This window comes from Podarcis cretensis (genome assembly GCF_951804945.1).
Source record: "Podarcis cretensis genome assembly, chromosome: 15".
In the NCBI taxonomy this organism is placed as follows: domain Eukaryota; kingdom Metazoa; phylum Chordata; class Lepidosauria; order Squamata; family Lacertidae; genus Podarcis; species Podarcis cretensis.
In genome coordinates, this window is record NC_137185.1 from 13,306,511 (window position 1) to 13,322,970 (window position 16,460).

The window sequence follows — 16,460 nt, forward strand, 5'->3', positions numbered from 1 at the left end:
GGGGGCAGTAATGGCCACCAACATGGATGGCTTTAAAAGAGAGATAGACAAATTCAAGGAGGGTACAGCTACCAATGAATACTAGCTCAGCCTCTGCAGTTGGAGGCAGCAATGCTTCTTAATGCCAGTTGCTGGAAACCACAGGAGGGGAGAGGGATCTTGTGTTTGAATCCTGATTGTCGGTTTCCCACAGGCATCTGGTTGGCCACTGTGAAAACAGCAGGCCGGACTAGATGGTTTATTTATTGGCCTGATCCAGCAGGCTCTTCTTAAATTGTCACAGCTGTCTTGCTTTAGTGTGAGACCAAGAGGAGACCTGGTTCAAAACATCCACTTCATCTCTTGTGCCGTGGGAGTCATGCCCACATTCTGCTGTGGGGATGAAAACCAGATTTATCTCCTTTTTTAGCCCGGCAGTCTCGAGCAGACCATGCCACACAATCTTGGATTTCAGCTCGAAAAGTGATGGCTTCCTTTATTGCCTCCGAGAGCCAGGATGAATCAATCCGCTGTGTTTTGCTTGTGACCTAATGGGCTATTTGCGGAGTCAAAACGGAAGGGATCTGATTTGAGGGAATGCTAATCTGGCAAAATAAAAGGGGACACTTCCAGCCACATATGGCATTCCTGGAGCGAAGTGAAAGTGGTTGCTGGATATTTTTCGTTTTTACTAAATATAAGCCGCTATTATAACATCAGGCTCAGGACCGGCCCAATGCATTTTGACACTTGAGGCGAACCTCAAAATGGCGGCCTTCCCCCCAAATGCCAGGGAAGAAGGGGTAAGTGAAGACCTACACCAGGAGCAAAGGGGGAATAAATATCTCCATCGGGAGCAAGGAGGAAAGTTAAATATACCTTACTCAATGGTTGAAGGGGGAATCAAAGACCATCACTGGGCAGGAGTGGGGGGGGGGGAGCGGGCCACTCCATTCCCTCCAACATTTCTCCGATGAAAATAAGGACATCCCATTCCATAACGATAATCTTAGTATTTATACCCCACACTTCTTATTGGGTTGCCCCAGCATTCTGCGAAGCTTCTAACATATATAAAAACATAATAAAACATTAAGTAATTTTTAAAAACCCTTCACTATACAGGATTGCCTTCAGACGGCTCGGGGGTTAGATGACTCCATAACCTCCAACAAAAATAGGGACATCCTAAGGAAAAGTGGGACATTCCGGGATCAAATCAGAAACCCGGACGGCTTCTCTAAATCGCGGACGTCCCTGGAAAATAGGGACCTGAAGGAGTCTCAAAGCGGCTAACAATCTCCTTTCCCTTCCTCCCCCACAACAAACACTCTGTGAGGTGAGTGGGGCTGAGAGACTTCAAAGAAGTGTGACTAGCCCAAGGTCACCCAGCAGCTGCATGTGGAGGAGCGGAGACGTGAACCTGGTTCACCAGATTACGAGTCTACTGCTCTTAACCACTACACCACACTGGCTCTTGAGGATGCTGAGGAGGCGGCGGATCTGGCAATCAAGGAGCAAGCTGCAGCTGTTGCAGTGGGTGATGCACCAGATCCGCTGCCGCTGTGAATCCTGCTGCTGCCTAAGGCCGCCGCCTCATGTTGCCTTGTGGGTGGACCGGCCCTGATCGCACTACAATATTTTCATGTGATACAGCACATCTGGTGTGGGGTAACAGTTAAAAGTGCTAGATCTGGCAGACCAGGGTTCAAATCCTGGTTCTGCCATGAAGCTCACTGGGTGACTTTGGGCCAGTCACTGCCTCTCAGCTAAACCTACCTCATAGAGTTGTTGTGGCGATTAGATGAGGAGCGGGAGAACCACGTACACCACATTTATTGCAAATAAATAAAACAATAGAATGTACTGTATTTTTCCGTGTATAAAACGCCCCTGTGTATAAGACAACACCTATTTTTTTGAACCCAGAATTAATAAATCAATATTTTTGGGGGAGAACACCCTTGAGTTGTTCAGCCTTTTTGGGCGAGGTCGCCCCAAAGTTGTTGAGGAGGTAGCTTCTTCACAACAGTCTTATACACAGAAAAACACGGTATTCATTGGGGCTAGTATACAGGTCCTCCACAGATTTGTCTTTCACTATATTTTCTGGGAGCAAATGCCATAATTGAAATCTACACTGCGGGAAGAAGTCCTTTGTTTTGCCTGTCATGATTCTTCCAACACTCAGCTGCATCAGATAGTCCCCTGAGCTAATGCAGAGGGCATGAAACTACATTCTGTTCATTTTTTCCACACCGCCAACACATTCACAGAGGATATAAGGCGTCAGCAACAACAATTGGATTATCATTCCCCATGAAACTTAAATTTTACTCTTTTTTTAAAGTATCATGTGTAGGGCTGCGAATTCCCAAATAAACACAAAAAGCTTCCAGACATTCTCTGCTTGTAGCTGAACTGCCCTTTGCCCATCTCTCATGAGGCTGGGAATGAGAATCTGGCAAGCAAAGAGCCAGGGTATATTAATTTTAGTCTGTTCCGGAAAATAAGTTACGACGTTTATGCTGAGGAGCAGGCACATTGCCAAGTTTCTGTCGAAAAGGCATCTTGGTGCATGAGCCAAGAAACACAGTCCGAACGATGCTAGGGTCTCTGACTGCTCACAGCCCCATCATCATCTGAGACACCAAGGAAGGGACGTTGCAGGGGGGTGGACTAAATGATTTCTTGGATCCCCTCCAACTCTCCATTTCTATGACTGTAGAGGAAAGGAAGACATTCATCACTGTGACATGGGCTTCTTGGTGGTGGCACCCAGGCCGTGACATTTTCTGCCACTGAATACTCCTCTCTTGGTTTCTTCTTCTCTAACGTTTTTGGGCTTCCCCAGGCAGGAAATGGCTTGTGGGGCAGAGGCGGTATTTTGAAGGACACGGGAGGCTCTGACAGTGTCCTAGTGTCATCCCACTTCCTTCCCAAAGCATATTTAGCTCTGTCTCAGCTTTGGAAAGGAGATGGGAGGGATTTAGGACCCTGCCAAAGCCCTCACGCCTCCTTTCCGAAGCCAGGCAAGCACTTACCAGTATACCTGAAAGAGCGTCTCCACCCCCATCATTCTGCCCGGACGCTGAGGTCCAGCGCCAAGGGCCTTCTGGGGGTTTCCTCACTGTGAGAAGCCAAGTTACAGGGAACCAGGCAGAGGGCCTTCTCGGTGGTGGCACCCGCCCTGGAACGCCTTCCCATCAGATGTCAAAGAGATAAACAACTACCTGACACAGTGGCATAGCGTGGGGGTGCAGGGGGGGCCGGCCGCACCGGGCGCAACATCTGGGGGTTAGGGTTAGGGGGCGCAAATCCACGGGTTAGGGGGCGCAAATCCATGGGTTAGGGGACGCAAATTACTTGCCTTGCCCCTGGTGCTGACAACCCACGCTACGCCACTGACCTGACATTTAGAAGACATCTGAAGGCAGCCCTGTTTAGGGAAGTTTTTAATATGTGACATTTTAATGCATTTTTAATCTTTGTTGGAAGCCGCCCAGAGTGGCTGGGGAAACCCAGCCAGATGGGCAGGGTAAAAATAATAAATTATTATTAAAATTATTATTGAGAAGGTGCCCCCTTGGCTCGGTGCCCCAACCAGATGCCCCAATGTGGAAACTAGCAATCGGGATTTGAGTGCAAGAGCCCTCTCCCCACAACAGTAAAAAAAAAAAAAAAGGTAAAGGACCCCTGGACGGTTAGGTCCAGACAAAGACGACTATGAGGTGTGGCACTCATTTCACTTTCAGGTATGGGGAGCAGGCATTTGTCCACAGACAGCTTTCCGGGTCCTGTGGCCAGCATGGCTAAACCTCTTATGGCACAACGGGACACTGTGATGGAAGTCAGAGTGCACAGAAACGCCGTTTACCTTTCCACCACAGCGGTACCTATTTATCTACTTGCACTGGTGTGCTTTCAAACTGCTATGTTGGCAGGAGCTGGGACAGAGCAATGGCAGCTCACCCCTTTGCAGGGCGAACTGCCGACCTTCTGATCAGCAAGCCCAAGAGGCTCGGTGGTTTAGACCACAGCGCCACCCATTCCAACAGAACCAACACTTTGCTTGGTACCATTAACTCTGGAATATAGCAACAATGGAGAAAAATATGCACAATTTGAGATTTCTGCAGAACTTCCAGACACTATTTATACAATTTGACATTATTTTATTACATATACCACAGAACCATTGTTTTCAAGACAACCCACACCACAAGCTTTGCCCATCTGGAACTATATTATCTGATAATCAGATAACATTAATATTCTTTACTAGGACTTTGTTATTTTCCCCCATGTACAGCTGTGCTCATTCTACATCCCTATTTTATAGCTTTGCTTTTCACCTTTTAATTTTGAACTGTTGTTCTAACCGTTCTCTCAGTTTTATATACACTATAAAATGAAATTTTTAAAAAAGTTACAAAAAACAGCACCCCCAGTAACAGCATTTGATCACTGCATGACACAAGATGGACAGTGGTAAATAAAAAAATAATAGGGACAGATGGAGCATGTTTTATTGCTGCATGCAAACATGGTTATTACAGAACCGGATTTGATGCGAAGGGATCAGATTTACAGCAGATTTACACCTGTGCCTCTCCCAGAACAATCATTCGGTGGCCGAGTGGCCCTCAAGACCGCCTGAGTGGTTTCCTACTGCTTGAGAGTGTCGTTTCTAGGATATCGGCAATCATCAATGTTTATCTAGTGATTTAACACTTAGTTCTAGTATTAGGAGGGAAAGAGAAAAGCTGTTCTCCATCCACTTTCCCTATTGAACGGAGTTGGACCATATGACCTTTTAGGTCCCTTCCAACTCTACAATTCTATCATTCTCTATTATTCCAGGATATCGCCTTTAAACTTTGCTGGTTGGCTTCTTCTAAGAAATCTGCTTGACCACTGAGGGTCAAAACAGGACCCCGGACAAAATGAACTATTTGGTCTGATCCAGGAAGTCAGGTTGGCTTCAGAGAGTTAGGGCTCATCCTGCTTGTCCTGTGCTTAGAAAGCACAGATTTCAGCGATTTCCCGCTTAATCTGCACTTTCTTAGCATGGGTCCAAGGGGAGGGTCCAAGCAATTTCCCCCTCGCCCCATTCTTTCCCCAGGGAAAACCCACTCTTTGGTGCTCAATCGGAGCAAATGTCAATCTGGAGAAAACCCAGTTGATGTTTGCTCCGAATGAGCACTAAAGAGCAGTTTTCCCTAGGAGAAAGCAGCAGGACAAGAGAAAGTGTGGATAAGCTTTTAGACAAGCTATTTCAAACTTTTATATGGTTTTTAAATAGCTCATCTTGTATCCTGAGCAAATCTTACATATGCTGGGGGAGAACTCAGCTACTGAATCGCCCAAACCCACGTAGATAGGAAATGAATTTGTAGAGATGGATCAGAAATCCAGTTTGGTTTGCATTTCCATGTGAACCTACCTAATTCACAACTCCGCAAGCAGTATGTGATGTGAAAGGGGCCATCTTTTGAAATTCACACTTCACCAAATGCAATTCTCCATCCAAACAAAAACGTGCATACTAGGGGAAAGTGTTCATTAGAAATACATATATTGATGGAAAATGCATTAATAGTCAGCTGATCTCCACTTGTTTACTATTATTTTTATGGTATGATTTTTAACGTAACATTTTTGTAAAATGCTCAGATTTTTTTAATGAATTGTGGCATATATATATTCTTATATATTCTGTTATATTCCATAACAGAATTCTTCTTCTTTGACGATCCTTCGTAGCGGAGTAAGATTGTCTTCCATGAACACGGTCTTAACCGTGAGTCCGTCAGTGACTGTGGAGGCCAGTTCTGGATCCACACGTCCTTCCACAGTTGGGACTTATAACTAAATTAAATTAAAGGTAAATGCTTTAAAAAACCCAACCACGGGCATGTTATGACTCATTTCTTTTAAATTACAAACTGATGTAGAAAAGTGAAGAAATGAGCTTGAGATTGGGGGGGGGGGGGGAGAGAGAGAGAAATTGAGAGAAAGCGAAATTGACAAATTCGTTGATGCCTAATTAGGCACTAATCTAATGCCAGCAACCGTTCTTGGAGTTGGGTTGCAAAACACTCCTGGAGATGTAAACACCCCAAAGCACGCTTAAATGTTTAATTGCAAAAGTTTTACAACTGTTGCTTTTCTGTTTGTCACTGTTTGGAATACGCATTGCTTTCTGAGAGTCCTGGAGGAGATCTCTGGAAGCTATCTTGTCTTCAGGAACCACACTGTGTGCCAGCAATCTCCTTTGTTTTTTCCTGGGAAGATGGGTAGAATAACAGAAGATCCATCTCCTTTCCACCCCTCCTTAGCAGCTCAAGACTTACAAATCACTAGGGATGGCGGCACCTGTCAATTCCACTTTTTCTCTGTTTCTCATTTTCCCAATCTTCAGCGCAGAACTCTTCCACAGAACTCTGGTCTTCCACTTTAAAAGCAAAGCAAGATTCTAGTCCTCATTGCACTGCACTAAGGAGGAACCTAGGAAGCTGTTCTATACTAGCCATTGGTCCATCTAGCTCAGTATTATCAACACTATCTGACAGCAGCTCTCCAGGTTTGCAAACTGGGGGTGTTTCCTAGCTGTGCCAGTGCTACCTTAACAGAACAGGCCTAGATCTCAAAACTTCACAGGTTTAGGGGCTAGGACTGTCCTTGGTAAAGTGTAAACAGTTGGAGCTTCAGGCCTCCATGTCATAGAATCATGGAATAGTAGAGTTGGAAGAGACCCTGAGGGTCATCTAGTTAAAGTATCTCAGCTAAAGTATCCATGACAGGTGACCATCCAACCTCTGTTTCAAAACCTCCAAGGAAGGAGAGTCCACCACCTTCTGAGGGAGTCCAGTCGACTGTCAAACAGCTCTTAGCGTCAGAAAATCCTTCCTAATATTGAGTCAGAATCTCCTTTCATGCTGTTGGAATACATTGGTTTAGGGCCTCCCCTCTGGAGCAGCAGAAAACTAGCTTGCTCCCCCTTTAGAAAGGAGATGCCAACAAAACATCGGGAAACTCTTTCTGACTGTCAGAACTGTTTGACAGTGGAACAGACTGCCTTGGAAGTTTGCAGACTTCATGGGAGGCTTTTAAGCAGAGGTTGGGTGGCCATCTGTCATGGATGCTTTAGCTGAAATTGCTACATTGCACGGGGTTGGACTAGATGACCCCTGGGGTCCCTTCCAACTCTACAGTTCTATGATTCTATGACTTGACTTGAGCCAGTGTGGTGTTGTGGTTAAGAGCGGTGGACTCGCAATCTGGTGAACCGGGTTCGCTTCCCCGCTCTTCCACATGCAGCTGGTGGGTGACCTTGGGCTAGTCACACTTCTCTGACGTCTTTCAGCCCCACTCACCTCACAGAGTGTTTGTTGTAGGGGAGGAAGGGAAAGGAGATTGTTAGCCGCTTTGAGACTCCTTAGGGTAGTGATAAAGCGGGATATCAAATCCAAATTCTTCTTCTTCTTCTTCTTCTTCTTCATCTTCTTCTCCTCCTCCTCCTCCTCCTCCTCCTCCTCCTTTTCCATGTCACAGCCATTTACTGAAGATGGCTATTGTATCCAGGGGCTTAGCTAGCTGCTCTGGTACCCGGAATGGTGGGGGGCGGGGCAATCTACGCATGGGGATGCTGCAGCGATCTGCCAGGGGGGTGCTGTGGTGATCCATTTCGGGCAGCCCAGGGCCCCAAGCCACCATGTCACTCCCAGGAGAGACGCATGACTCAGGCGCGCTGCAGACCAGGCCCTGCAGTAAGTTCCGCCCCCCGTGGTGTGACATTTTGTCAAACCTCCCCCCCCCCCAGGATGACACCCAGGGTGGCCCGCACCCTCCTTCCTATGCCTCTGATTATATCATTGCATTGCATTTATGAACAGCTTTCCACAAAACATCAACAATAAACACAAAACTCACCAAAACAAACAAAACCTGACAGCGTTACAGCAATAAAACGCTTCCCTTGGATGCTGAGTCTTGCGTGCCCTTTGGCTCAGACCGCAGGAATCCTTTTGGGCCAGGAGTGCCCAATGCTAGATCTCTGGCAAGATTAGCAGGCTGTCTGTTCCCTGTGCCAGTTTTGCACACTAGCGGAAGGGTTAACTGTCTCCTGTGCTTCCTGGCTGCCTCCTCCCTCTTCTCCCAGGGGAAGGGGCTGATAGGACTTCTGGAAGAGGGAGAAGCAGGGGCCTGTAACTTCGGACATGGCTTTTGGGACAGGAAGCCTCTGGAGGGCTGATGGCATCCCAGCACCTGGCAAGCTATTTCTGGGTAGCTGTCCTGATTTTTCTTAACAGTTGGCTGACCGTGGATTTTTATTGCCATGTTTACTTTTGCGTTTTCGTGTGCGCAGAAAGGATATTTAGAAAGAGCTGGAAATGATTTTTTAGCACAACAAATAGCTGGGTGACCTTGGGCCAATCACTGGCTCTCAGCCTGGCCTACCTTGCAGGACTGTTGGGAGGGTGGAGGGGGAGAGGGACAACGATATATGCCACTTTGAGCTGCTTAGGGGAAAGATGAGATAGAAATGTAAATAAGAACAAGAGGAACTTGCTACTATCCATTGAACCCATATGAGAGAAAACCCACAATGTTATTGATTAGTTCAATTAATTCCATTAATTAATTCATCAATCAGCTGGTTAAATGAAGAGAGTTAAATAGATTGGAGAGGGAGGTGCAATTGGCAAACGGCCTGATACTAACCTAGTTACAGAATAGCTAGTGGAACGTAGAAAACTGCCTTAGACTGAGGATTTAAAGTGGAGCCTATTGGTCCATCCAGGTCAGTGAGCTGCAGCCCTTTCCTTAAAAGTAAAGCAAGATTCTAGACCTCATTATTCCGAATGAAGGGCTGATTTATAGAGGAACAGGGAGTCTCTCCCAGTCCTACCTATAGAATTCAATGGGGATCAAACCCAACACCTTCTGCATGCAAGGCAGATAGATGCTCTACCACTGAACGATGGCCCCTTCCCACAAGCTGGTTGACCAAAACCATAGAAGATGCACTCACCCAATGATGTAGGCAAGGACCACCAGCTGTATCAGCCTGAAGGTGAGCCCCACTTTCTTGTTCCGCACCAAAACCATCCTTGGCGTGTCATATTCAAAGAGGAACGAGGACACTTTCTCCGAGAATTTGTGCCCCATGGATGAAACGCCGCCTTGGTCTCTGCCAACCGCTGCAGGTGAGAAACCTCTGGCTGCTTCTTCAGGCTTTGGTTCCCCGCAAGTCCTGGTGTGGTGTTTTCTTGCAACTCATCCAGTGTGCCTTCTGCCCTTCCCCAGGAGACGACACAGAGCTCTCTCTCTCTCTCTCTCTCTCTCTCTCTCTCTCTCTCTCTCATGGGTGTGAGCAGGTCACTTTACATCTCCTTAGATGGTCTGGGGGGTGGGAGGTGGGTGTGCTTTTGGAAGCAAATATAATAAACCAGCCTGCAACCACTGTCCAGGAAACCGTTGCACCCTAGAGGTTTGTGCTCCTCCAGATGGTCGCAGGAGGAAGTGAAATAGCTGAGAAGGAGCTTGTGCAAACCTTCCAACTTTTCACAGGCTAAAATAGGAAAACGCTTGCAAGGTGCCAGCACTTTAGCCGAAAGTTCCTTGCCAAAGGTCCTCCTCTGTTACATTTTACTCTACCTTCTGCGCGCTGTAAATATTTGCTTTGCAGTAGCATTCCCGGTGCTGATTGAATAACCAAGAGGATGTTCCTTATTTGACTTAGACACTTAAGAAAGAATTGTCCTGCAATAGGTTATCAACAGCTTAAAGAGCAGAGTCGGGCTGGTGTATGATTATGAATGTTTACATCCCTCTTTTTCACCAAAGCTCAAAGTGGCTTACCCAAATCAAAGCAACATGGGTAAAACACAGGAAGCTAAAAACCTGAAAAAGATAATTCCATCCCTTCCAACATTTCTCTGATGAAAATAGGGACATCCTAAGGAAAAGCGGGACATTCCGGGATCAAATCAGAAACAGGGGCTGCTTCTGTAAATCTGGGATTGTCTGGAAAATAGGGACACTTGGAGGGTCTGTGCCCACAGTGTTATGCAATGCAAATGTTGAAACCCACAAGCGAGAAACTACTGGAGAATTTCTCCTCTCCCAAGAGAAATCTGGTGACACCACCACCACCCAATTTTTCTGTCCAAAAATATAGTAGAGAATTTTGAGAGGCCATTTAGACACAGCTCAAGAACTCTTCGGCAGTGGTTTAGTTGTCTAATGCATTTCACTGTTTCTGCCTGCAAGGCTTTCCATTGGAGCAGCTCATTGGCCACTGTGAGAATGGGATGGTGGTCTAGAATGGCCTGGTCCAACAGAACTCTTGTTTTGCTCAAGCTACTCTCCCTATGAAAACAGTAGCAAAGCCCTCTCCATACTGAGATAACATTCCTGCCCCTCTAAATGCTTGCAAGAATCAACAGAGCTTATTTCACCCCCTCAATGGGCTTTGAAACAGCAAGCCCTGCAGAGAGTGGTGGGTGTCCCCAAACGACCGCTCACTCTCTGGGGACATTGTCCGTTGTTGTTTTTTGGTAACAATTTATTGATTTTCTGAAACAAAAATGAAAAAACAGAAAATAAAAAATAATAAGCAGATTAAACCATAATTTTTTGGTCAACTTTCCTCCACCCCCCCCCCCTTGGTTCCATCATAATATACTTGTTTATGCACATCCATGAAACCTTATATACTTAACAATTCAATTTTTAAACCATCATCTTATTACAAGTGACTTTTAACAGTTGTACCAATGTAAAAATCTGTACACGAAGCTTTAAAAATATGCATTGAACAATTGCTCTTTTTGTAATAATTTGTCCTGCACAGTTCAGTAATTTATTTTGCCAGTCTTCTTCTTTATCTTCTTTATCATCTTTGGCTGAGGCTTCTTCCTTCCATAGGGTCTTGGCCTGGCATCCAGTCTCGCATTTCGGAACAAAGTCTTTCGCTCAAACAACAACAACAACAACAATAATATATTATTTATACCCCGCCCATCTGGCTGGGCCTCCCCCAGCCACTCTGGGCGGCTTCCATAGAAACCAAAAATAAAGTAAAATATCACACGTTAAAAACTTCCCTGAACAGGGCTGCCTTAAGATGTCTTCTGAATGTCAGGTAGTTGTTTATCGCTTTGACATCTGCTGGAAGGGTGTTCCACAGGGCGGGGGCCACTACTGAGAAGGCCCTCTGCCTGGTTCCCTGTAGCTTTGCTTCTCGCAATGAGGGAACCCCCAGAAGGCCCTCGGCGCTGGACCTCAGCATCCGGGCAGAATGATGGGGGTGGAGATGCACCTTCAGGTATACTGGACCAAGGCCGTTTAGGGCTTTAAAGGTCAGCACCAATACTTTGAATTGTGCTTGGAAACGTACTGGGAGCCAATGTAGGTCTTTCAAGACCGGTGTTATATGGTCTCGGCGGCCGCTCCCAGTCACCAGTCTAGCTGTCAACCTCAATCTGTTAGCCGCCATCCATCCTCCAACCGCCTCCAGACACTCACACAGGACCTTCACCCCCTTCACTGGTTCTGATTTAAAAGAGAGGTAGAGCTGGGTATCATCCGCATACTGATGAACACCCAACCCAAACCTCCTGATGATCTCTCCCAGCGGCTGCATGTAAATGTTGAAAAGCATGGGGGAGAGGACAGAACCCTGAGGCACCCCACAAGTGAGAGCCCAGGGGTCTGAACACTCATCCCCCACCACCACTTTCTGAACATGGCCCAGGAGGAATGAGCGGAACCACTGTAGGACAGTGCCCCCAGCTCCCAGCCCCTCAAGATGGTCCAGAAGGATGTTATGGTCTATGGTATCAAACGCCGCTGAGAGATCCAGCAGAACTAGGAAACAGCTCTCACCTTTGTCCCTAGCCCGCCGGAGATCATCAACCAGTGCGACCAAGGCAGTTTCAGTCCCATGATGAGGCCTGAACCCCGACTGGAAGGGATCCAAACAATCCATCAAGTCCTGTACATCTCAATATCATAACATCAATGTTTTAAACAACAATCATTTCCCACATTTTCTTCAAATCTTTATACAGTGGTACCTCGGGTTAAGTACTTAATTCGTTCTGGAGGTCTGTTCTTAACCTGAAACTGTTCTTAACCTGAAGCACCACTTTAGCTAATGGGGCCTCCTGCTGCTGCTGCCATCCCACCGGAACACGATTTCTGTTCTCATCCTGAAGCAAAGTTCTTAACCCAAGGTACTATTTCTGGGTTAGCGGAGTCTGTAACCTGAAGCATCTGTAACCTGAGGTACCACTGTATGTCTTTTCACTGGGGATACTGCTTGTTGTTGCTGGAAGTACAACTGCAGGAATTATTCCATGCGTAACTTAAGGGTTATTTCCCTTCTCAGTGTTAGCCAACTACCCATAGGTGGTGGTGTTGCTTAGCAACCAGCAAGAGTGGCATGATCTCTAGTGAGATCTGTGAACCGCCCTGAGATCTTATGATGAAAGGTGGTATAATAATAATAATAATAATAATAATAATAATAATAATAGTAATAATAATGGTGAGGTGACATCTACTCTGATTAGCTGCATATCTCTGAGGGAGTTTTCCCTTTCCTGTTTGGTGGTATGTCTCCCTCCTGTGGAATAGGCCTGAAAAACAAAACCTCTCTGTTCCTTTCCCTCAAATTATATACTGTTTATGCCCTCCCCCAGGTTTCCCTCAGTAAAGTGTGACTGGGATTTTTCTTATTTCGTTTTTATTCTATTTATTTCATGCAGTTCGTATACCACTTGATCTTTAAACAACAACAACAACCCCACATCCAAGTGGTTTGCAGAGACTCATTCTAGACTCAGTCTGCATCGTTTAAGTTACTTGGCTAACAGTTGTATCTTTCCTTCTCACAGCATAGCACCTTTGAACTGACATACTTGAAATTAAATCTGATGTTTTTACATCCAAGCTGGGTTGAATAGCCCTTGGCTTGCCTTCTTTTACATTTGTATTTTAGCTGGCCTTTTGCTGTTTTAAGCAAATTGGGATCTTTTTCAAGAAGTTAAGAAACTCTGTGCAGGCTAGCTCAGTTGCACCAACAGTTCGGCATCCACAATTATGTCACAATTATGAAAGCCAGTGTGCTGTAGTGGTTAAGAGTGGTGGACTCGTAATCTGGTGAACCGGGTTTGCTTCCCCGCTCCTCCACCTGCAGCTGCTGGGTGACCTTGGGCCAGTCACACTTCTCTGAAGTCTCTCAGCCCCACTCACTCACAGAGTATTTGTTGTGGGGGAGGAAGGGAAAGGACAATGTTAGCCACTTTGAGACTCCTTTGGGTAGTGATAAAGCAGGATATCAAATCCAGACTCTTCTTCTTCACCCAGCCAGTTTCTGTCCTTGGTCTGAAGCTGTGCTGTTAAGTTGAAAACTCTCTCATAGAAGTTATTGGCATCCATCTGTGAAGTCAAACCTCTGCGCTAGCAGCGTCAAAGTCACCTCATTGGAATATCACAGAAGACCACTGACATTTTGAGAAGGTGTCATGTGGTACAAAACAATTCCCTTGACATGCCCAAGAAATCCTGCAGGCCTGGGCCTTTTAAGCGGCAAATTCTGTTTATTCTATTAACGGGTAGTTTATTGTGCCTAGTTTTGAGATGGCACTGTGTGGAGATTTTTACCTTTAAGATAATGGTTCAGCTGACAACTGGCAGTTATCTATCTTGACTTCCTACCACATGTCAGGAGCAGGTGGCCCTTTTGTTGTCTGGGAGCCTAGCTACTCGGAGCATTAATCCATACCAACTCATAGAAGTGGCAGCCAATGTGTCCCACTGAAAAGTCTCGCAGGCAGCATTTGGTACCAGTTGCAGCATTCAAACAGTCTCCAGGGGGCAGTCCCATGTACAGCACATTGCAGTAGTCTAACTGGAAGGCGACTGGAGCCTGGATAACTGCCCAGGAAACCTGAAGAACAGACTCCTAATGCCCTCAACAATTTCTCCATTGCAGATGCTGACAGAGAGATCTGGGATGTTCAGCTAGTTTGAGATTGGTCAGCTGCTATCATCACCAACGGTTACCGCCACCACCCCTCCCCAGGTTTGGCTTTTGGGGATCGGGAGCAGAGGACATACCCTGAATCTCTTCCATGTGTGGTTCATCTTGATGAGCTACTTTTGAAGGTGACCCGGAAACTACAACTAATCCAGAATGCGGAAGCTAGACTGGTGACTGGGGGCGGCTGCCGAGACCACATCACACCGGTCCTGAAAGACCTTCATTGGTTCCCAGTATGTTTCTGAGCACAGTTCAAAGTGCTGGTGCTGACCTTTAAAGCCTTAAACGGCCTCAGCCCAGTACACCTGAAGGAGCATCTCCACCCCCATCATTCTGCCCGGACACTGAGGTCCAGCTCTGAGGGCCTCTGGTGGTTCCCTCACTGTGAGAAGTGAGGTTACAGGGACAAGGCAGAGGGCCTTCTTGGTGGTGGCGGCCGCCCTGTGGACCGCCCTCCTACCAGATATCAAGGAAATAAACAACTACCTGACTTTTAGAAGACATCTGAAGACCGCCCTGTTTAGGGAAGCTTTTAATGTTTGATGTAGTTATTGTGTTTTTAATATTCTATTAGGAGCTGCCCAGAGTGACTGCGGAAACCCAGCCAGATGGACGGGATGTAAATAATAAATTATATTATTATTATTATTGATACTATTACATAAGAGGCTGTGTTTTACAAGATGTTTTGCTGTTAAATTTAGAGTTCCAGCTGCCCCCTTATTGTCACTGCTTTAGAAGGCAGGTTACCAAGCCTTCCATAGAAGGCCTCATTTCATGCCATCAGTTATGATTACGGGCCGACCGCACTTTATAAGGCTTGCCTTGCAGCACTCGATAGTAAACGATTGTCATCAAGGGCCTGATGTTTGCAGTTGGCCGTCCAATCTGATGGTTATCAGACATTCTTCTGAGTTTTAGGGGCCTGGCCAATGTCATGTCGAAGAACCCATTATCATCTGATCTGTGCTTCTCCAATTTGCTTCATGCCCCAGAGGTTCAAATCAAACCATTCGAATGCATTCCCAACCCAACTGTTTCCAACAGCCAGCCTCCCATGGCATGGGGCAAAAGCACAGGGCCAAGCCAAATGGATTGGTTCAGGTCCTTCAGCCACTTTTCCTGTCCAGCATGTAATAGATGCGGAACCGTTACCATGTAAACAGCAAATAAACACCAAGGTGCAAGTCCTGTTTTAGAGTAGATATGCTATTCTGTGATTTAAAAGGTTCACTTCACAGAGCCCACATATTCCATTTCGTTTCACGGTGGGTTAATGTTCATGGGGAAATGTTCTTGGTGCAAAAAAGGTGGATTTTGGGTGCAATAAAGGACTCCCCCCCCCCGCAAAGAAACCCTGACACACCTTGTTTTTTCGTTTCAATTTTGCTGCTTTGACACACAACCCACACCCTTCCTTTTGCTGCTTATATGATTTAGTTAATCAGGGATCACATAGCCAACACAATATCAATACACTCTGAAGGTAACCAATTACAGTAATTTTGGATATTGGAAAATGCTTCAAAGACAGATGAGAGAGAGGGGGAGAGAGAGAGAGGGAGGGAGGGAGGGAGAGAGAGAAATATCCCTTTCAATAAGATAACATTTCTGCCCCACTTCAGTCCCCCTGGAATTATCCAAAATGCGAGAAGTGACACATTTCTCTGCGGTGAATTTTCACGAAACAAGTCTCTCTCGCACACCCAATTTCAGATCAGCTCCCCCCCCCCACTTTTTGCTACAGTACCATTCCCCACCCCCACCCCCGATCTTCTCTTGGTATTGACTTGTCTGCTGCTGAGTTTTGGCCAGAGAACGATTGGATGACATTATTCTTCTGAAGCATGTATATTCCTGGCCACTGGTGGGTTCTGCACCCAGTACAAATCACTTTGCTTCTCACAAAGGATAGCTGTTCGACTTGCACTGATGACAAGGTCATATGCAATTCGAAGCATAGCAAGCAGAGCTAACCACGTGTTCAACTTTAGAATTTAAGTTTCTCGGGTCAAGAATCCCTCTTCTAGTCGTGTAACAATTTACGTAAGTTGATGGGTTTGTGGGTTCAGTCTGGATGAGTCCCTTCCAGTTCTTGGGTGCCTATGCCCATTGAGGGTTAGATCCTAAGAGAGGAGGTTGCTGGACTTGTCAGACCAGTTTAAGACAACAGCCTTAGTAAAGTTAAAGGGACCCCTGACCGTTAGGTACAGTCGCAGATGACTCTGGGGTTGTGGCGCTTATCTCGCTTTATTGGCTGAGGGAGCCGGTGTACAAAGTTCTTCCTAACATTCAGTCAGAATCTCCTTTCTCGTAATTTGAATCCATGGATTCAGGTCTTCCCCTCTGGAACAGCTGAAAACAAACTCCCTCTATCTTCCATGAGCTAGCTGAAGATGGCGACTGTCATATACCGTGGTACCTC

At 46.2% G+C, this 16,460-nt stretch overlaps 1 protein-coding gene across 1 annotated transcript in view; it reads right to left on the reverse strand.

The window, feature by feature from the left end:
- The window catches only part of P2RX1 (purinergic receptor P2X 1), a 28,580-nt gene extending 18,525 nt beyond the window's left edge, over positions 1-10,055 (reverse strand). The window contains exon 1 of the mRNA XM_079955780.1: positions 9,017-10,055. Within this exon, the coding sequence (XP_079811906.1) occupies positions 9,017-9,153 (137 nt within the window). The 5' untranslated portion in view covers positions 9,154-10,055. The remainder of the gene's footprint in view (positions 1-9,016) is intronic.
- Positions 10,056-16,460: the final 6,405 nt, after the last annotated feature.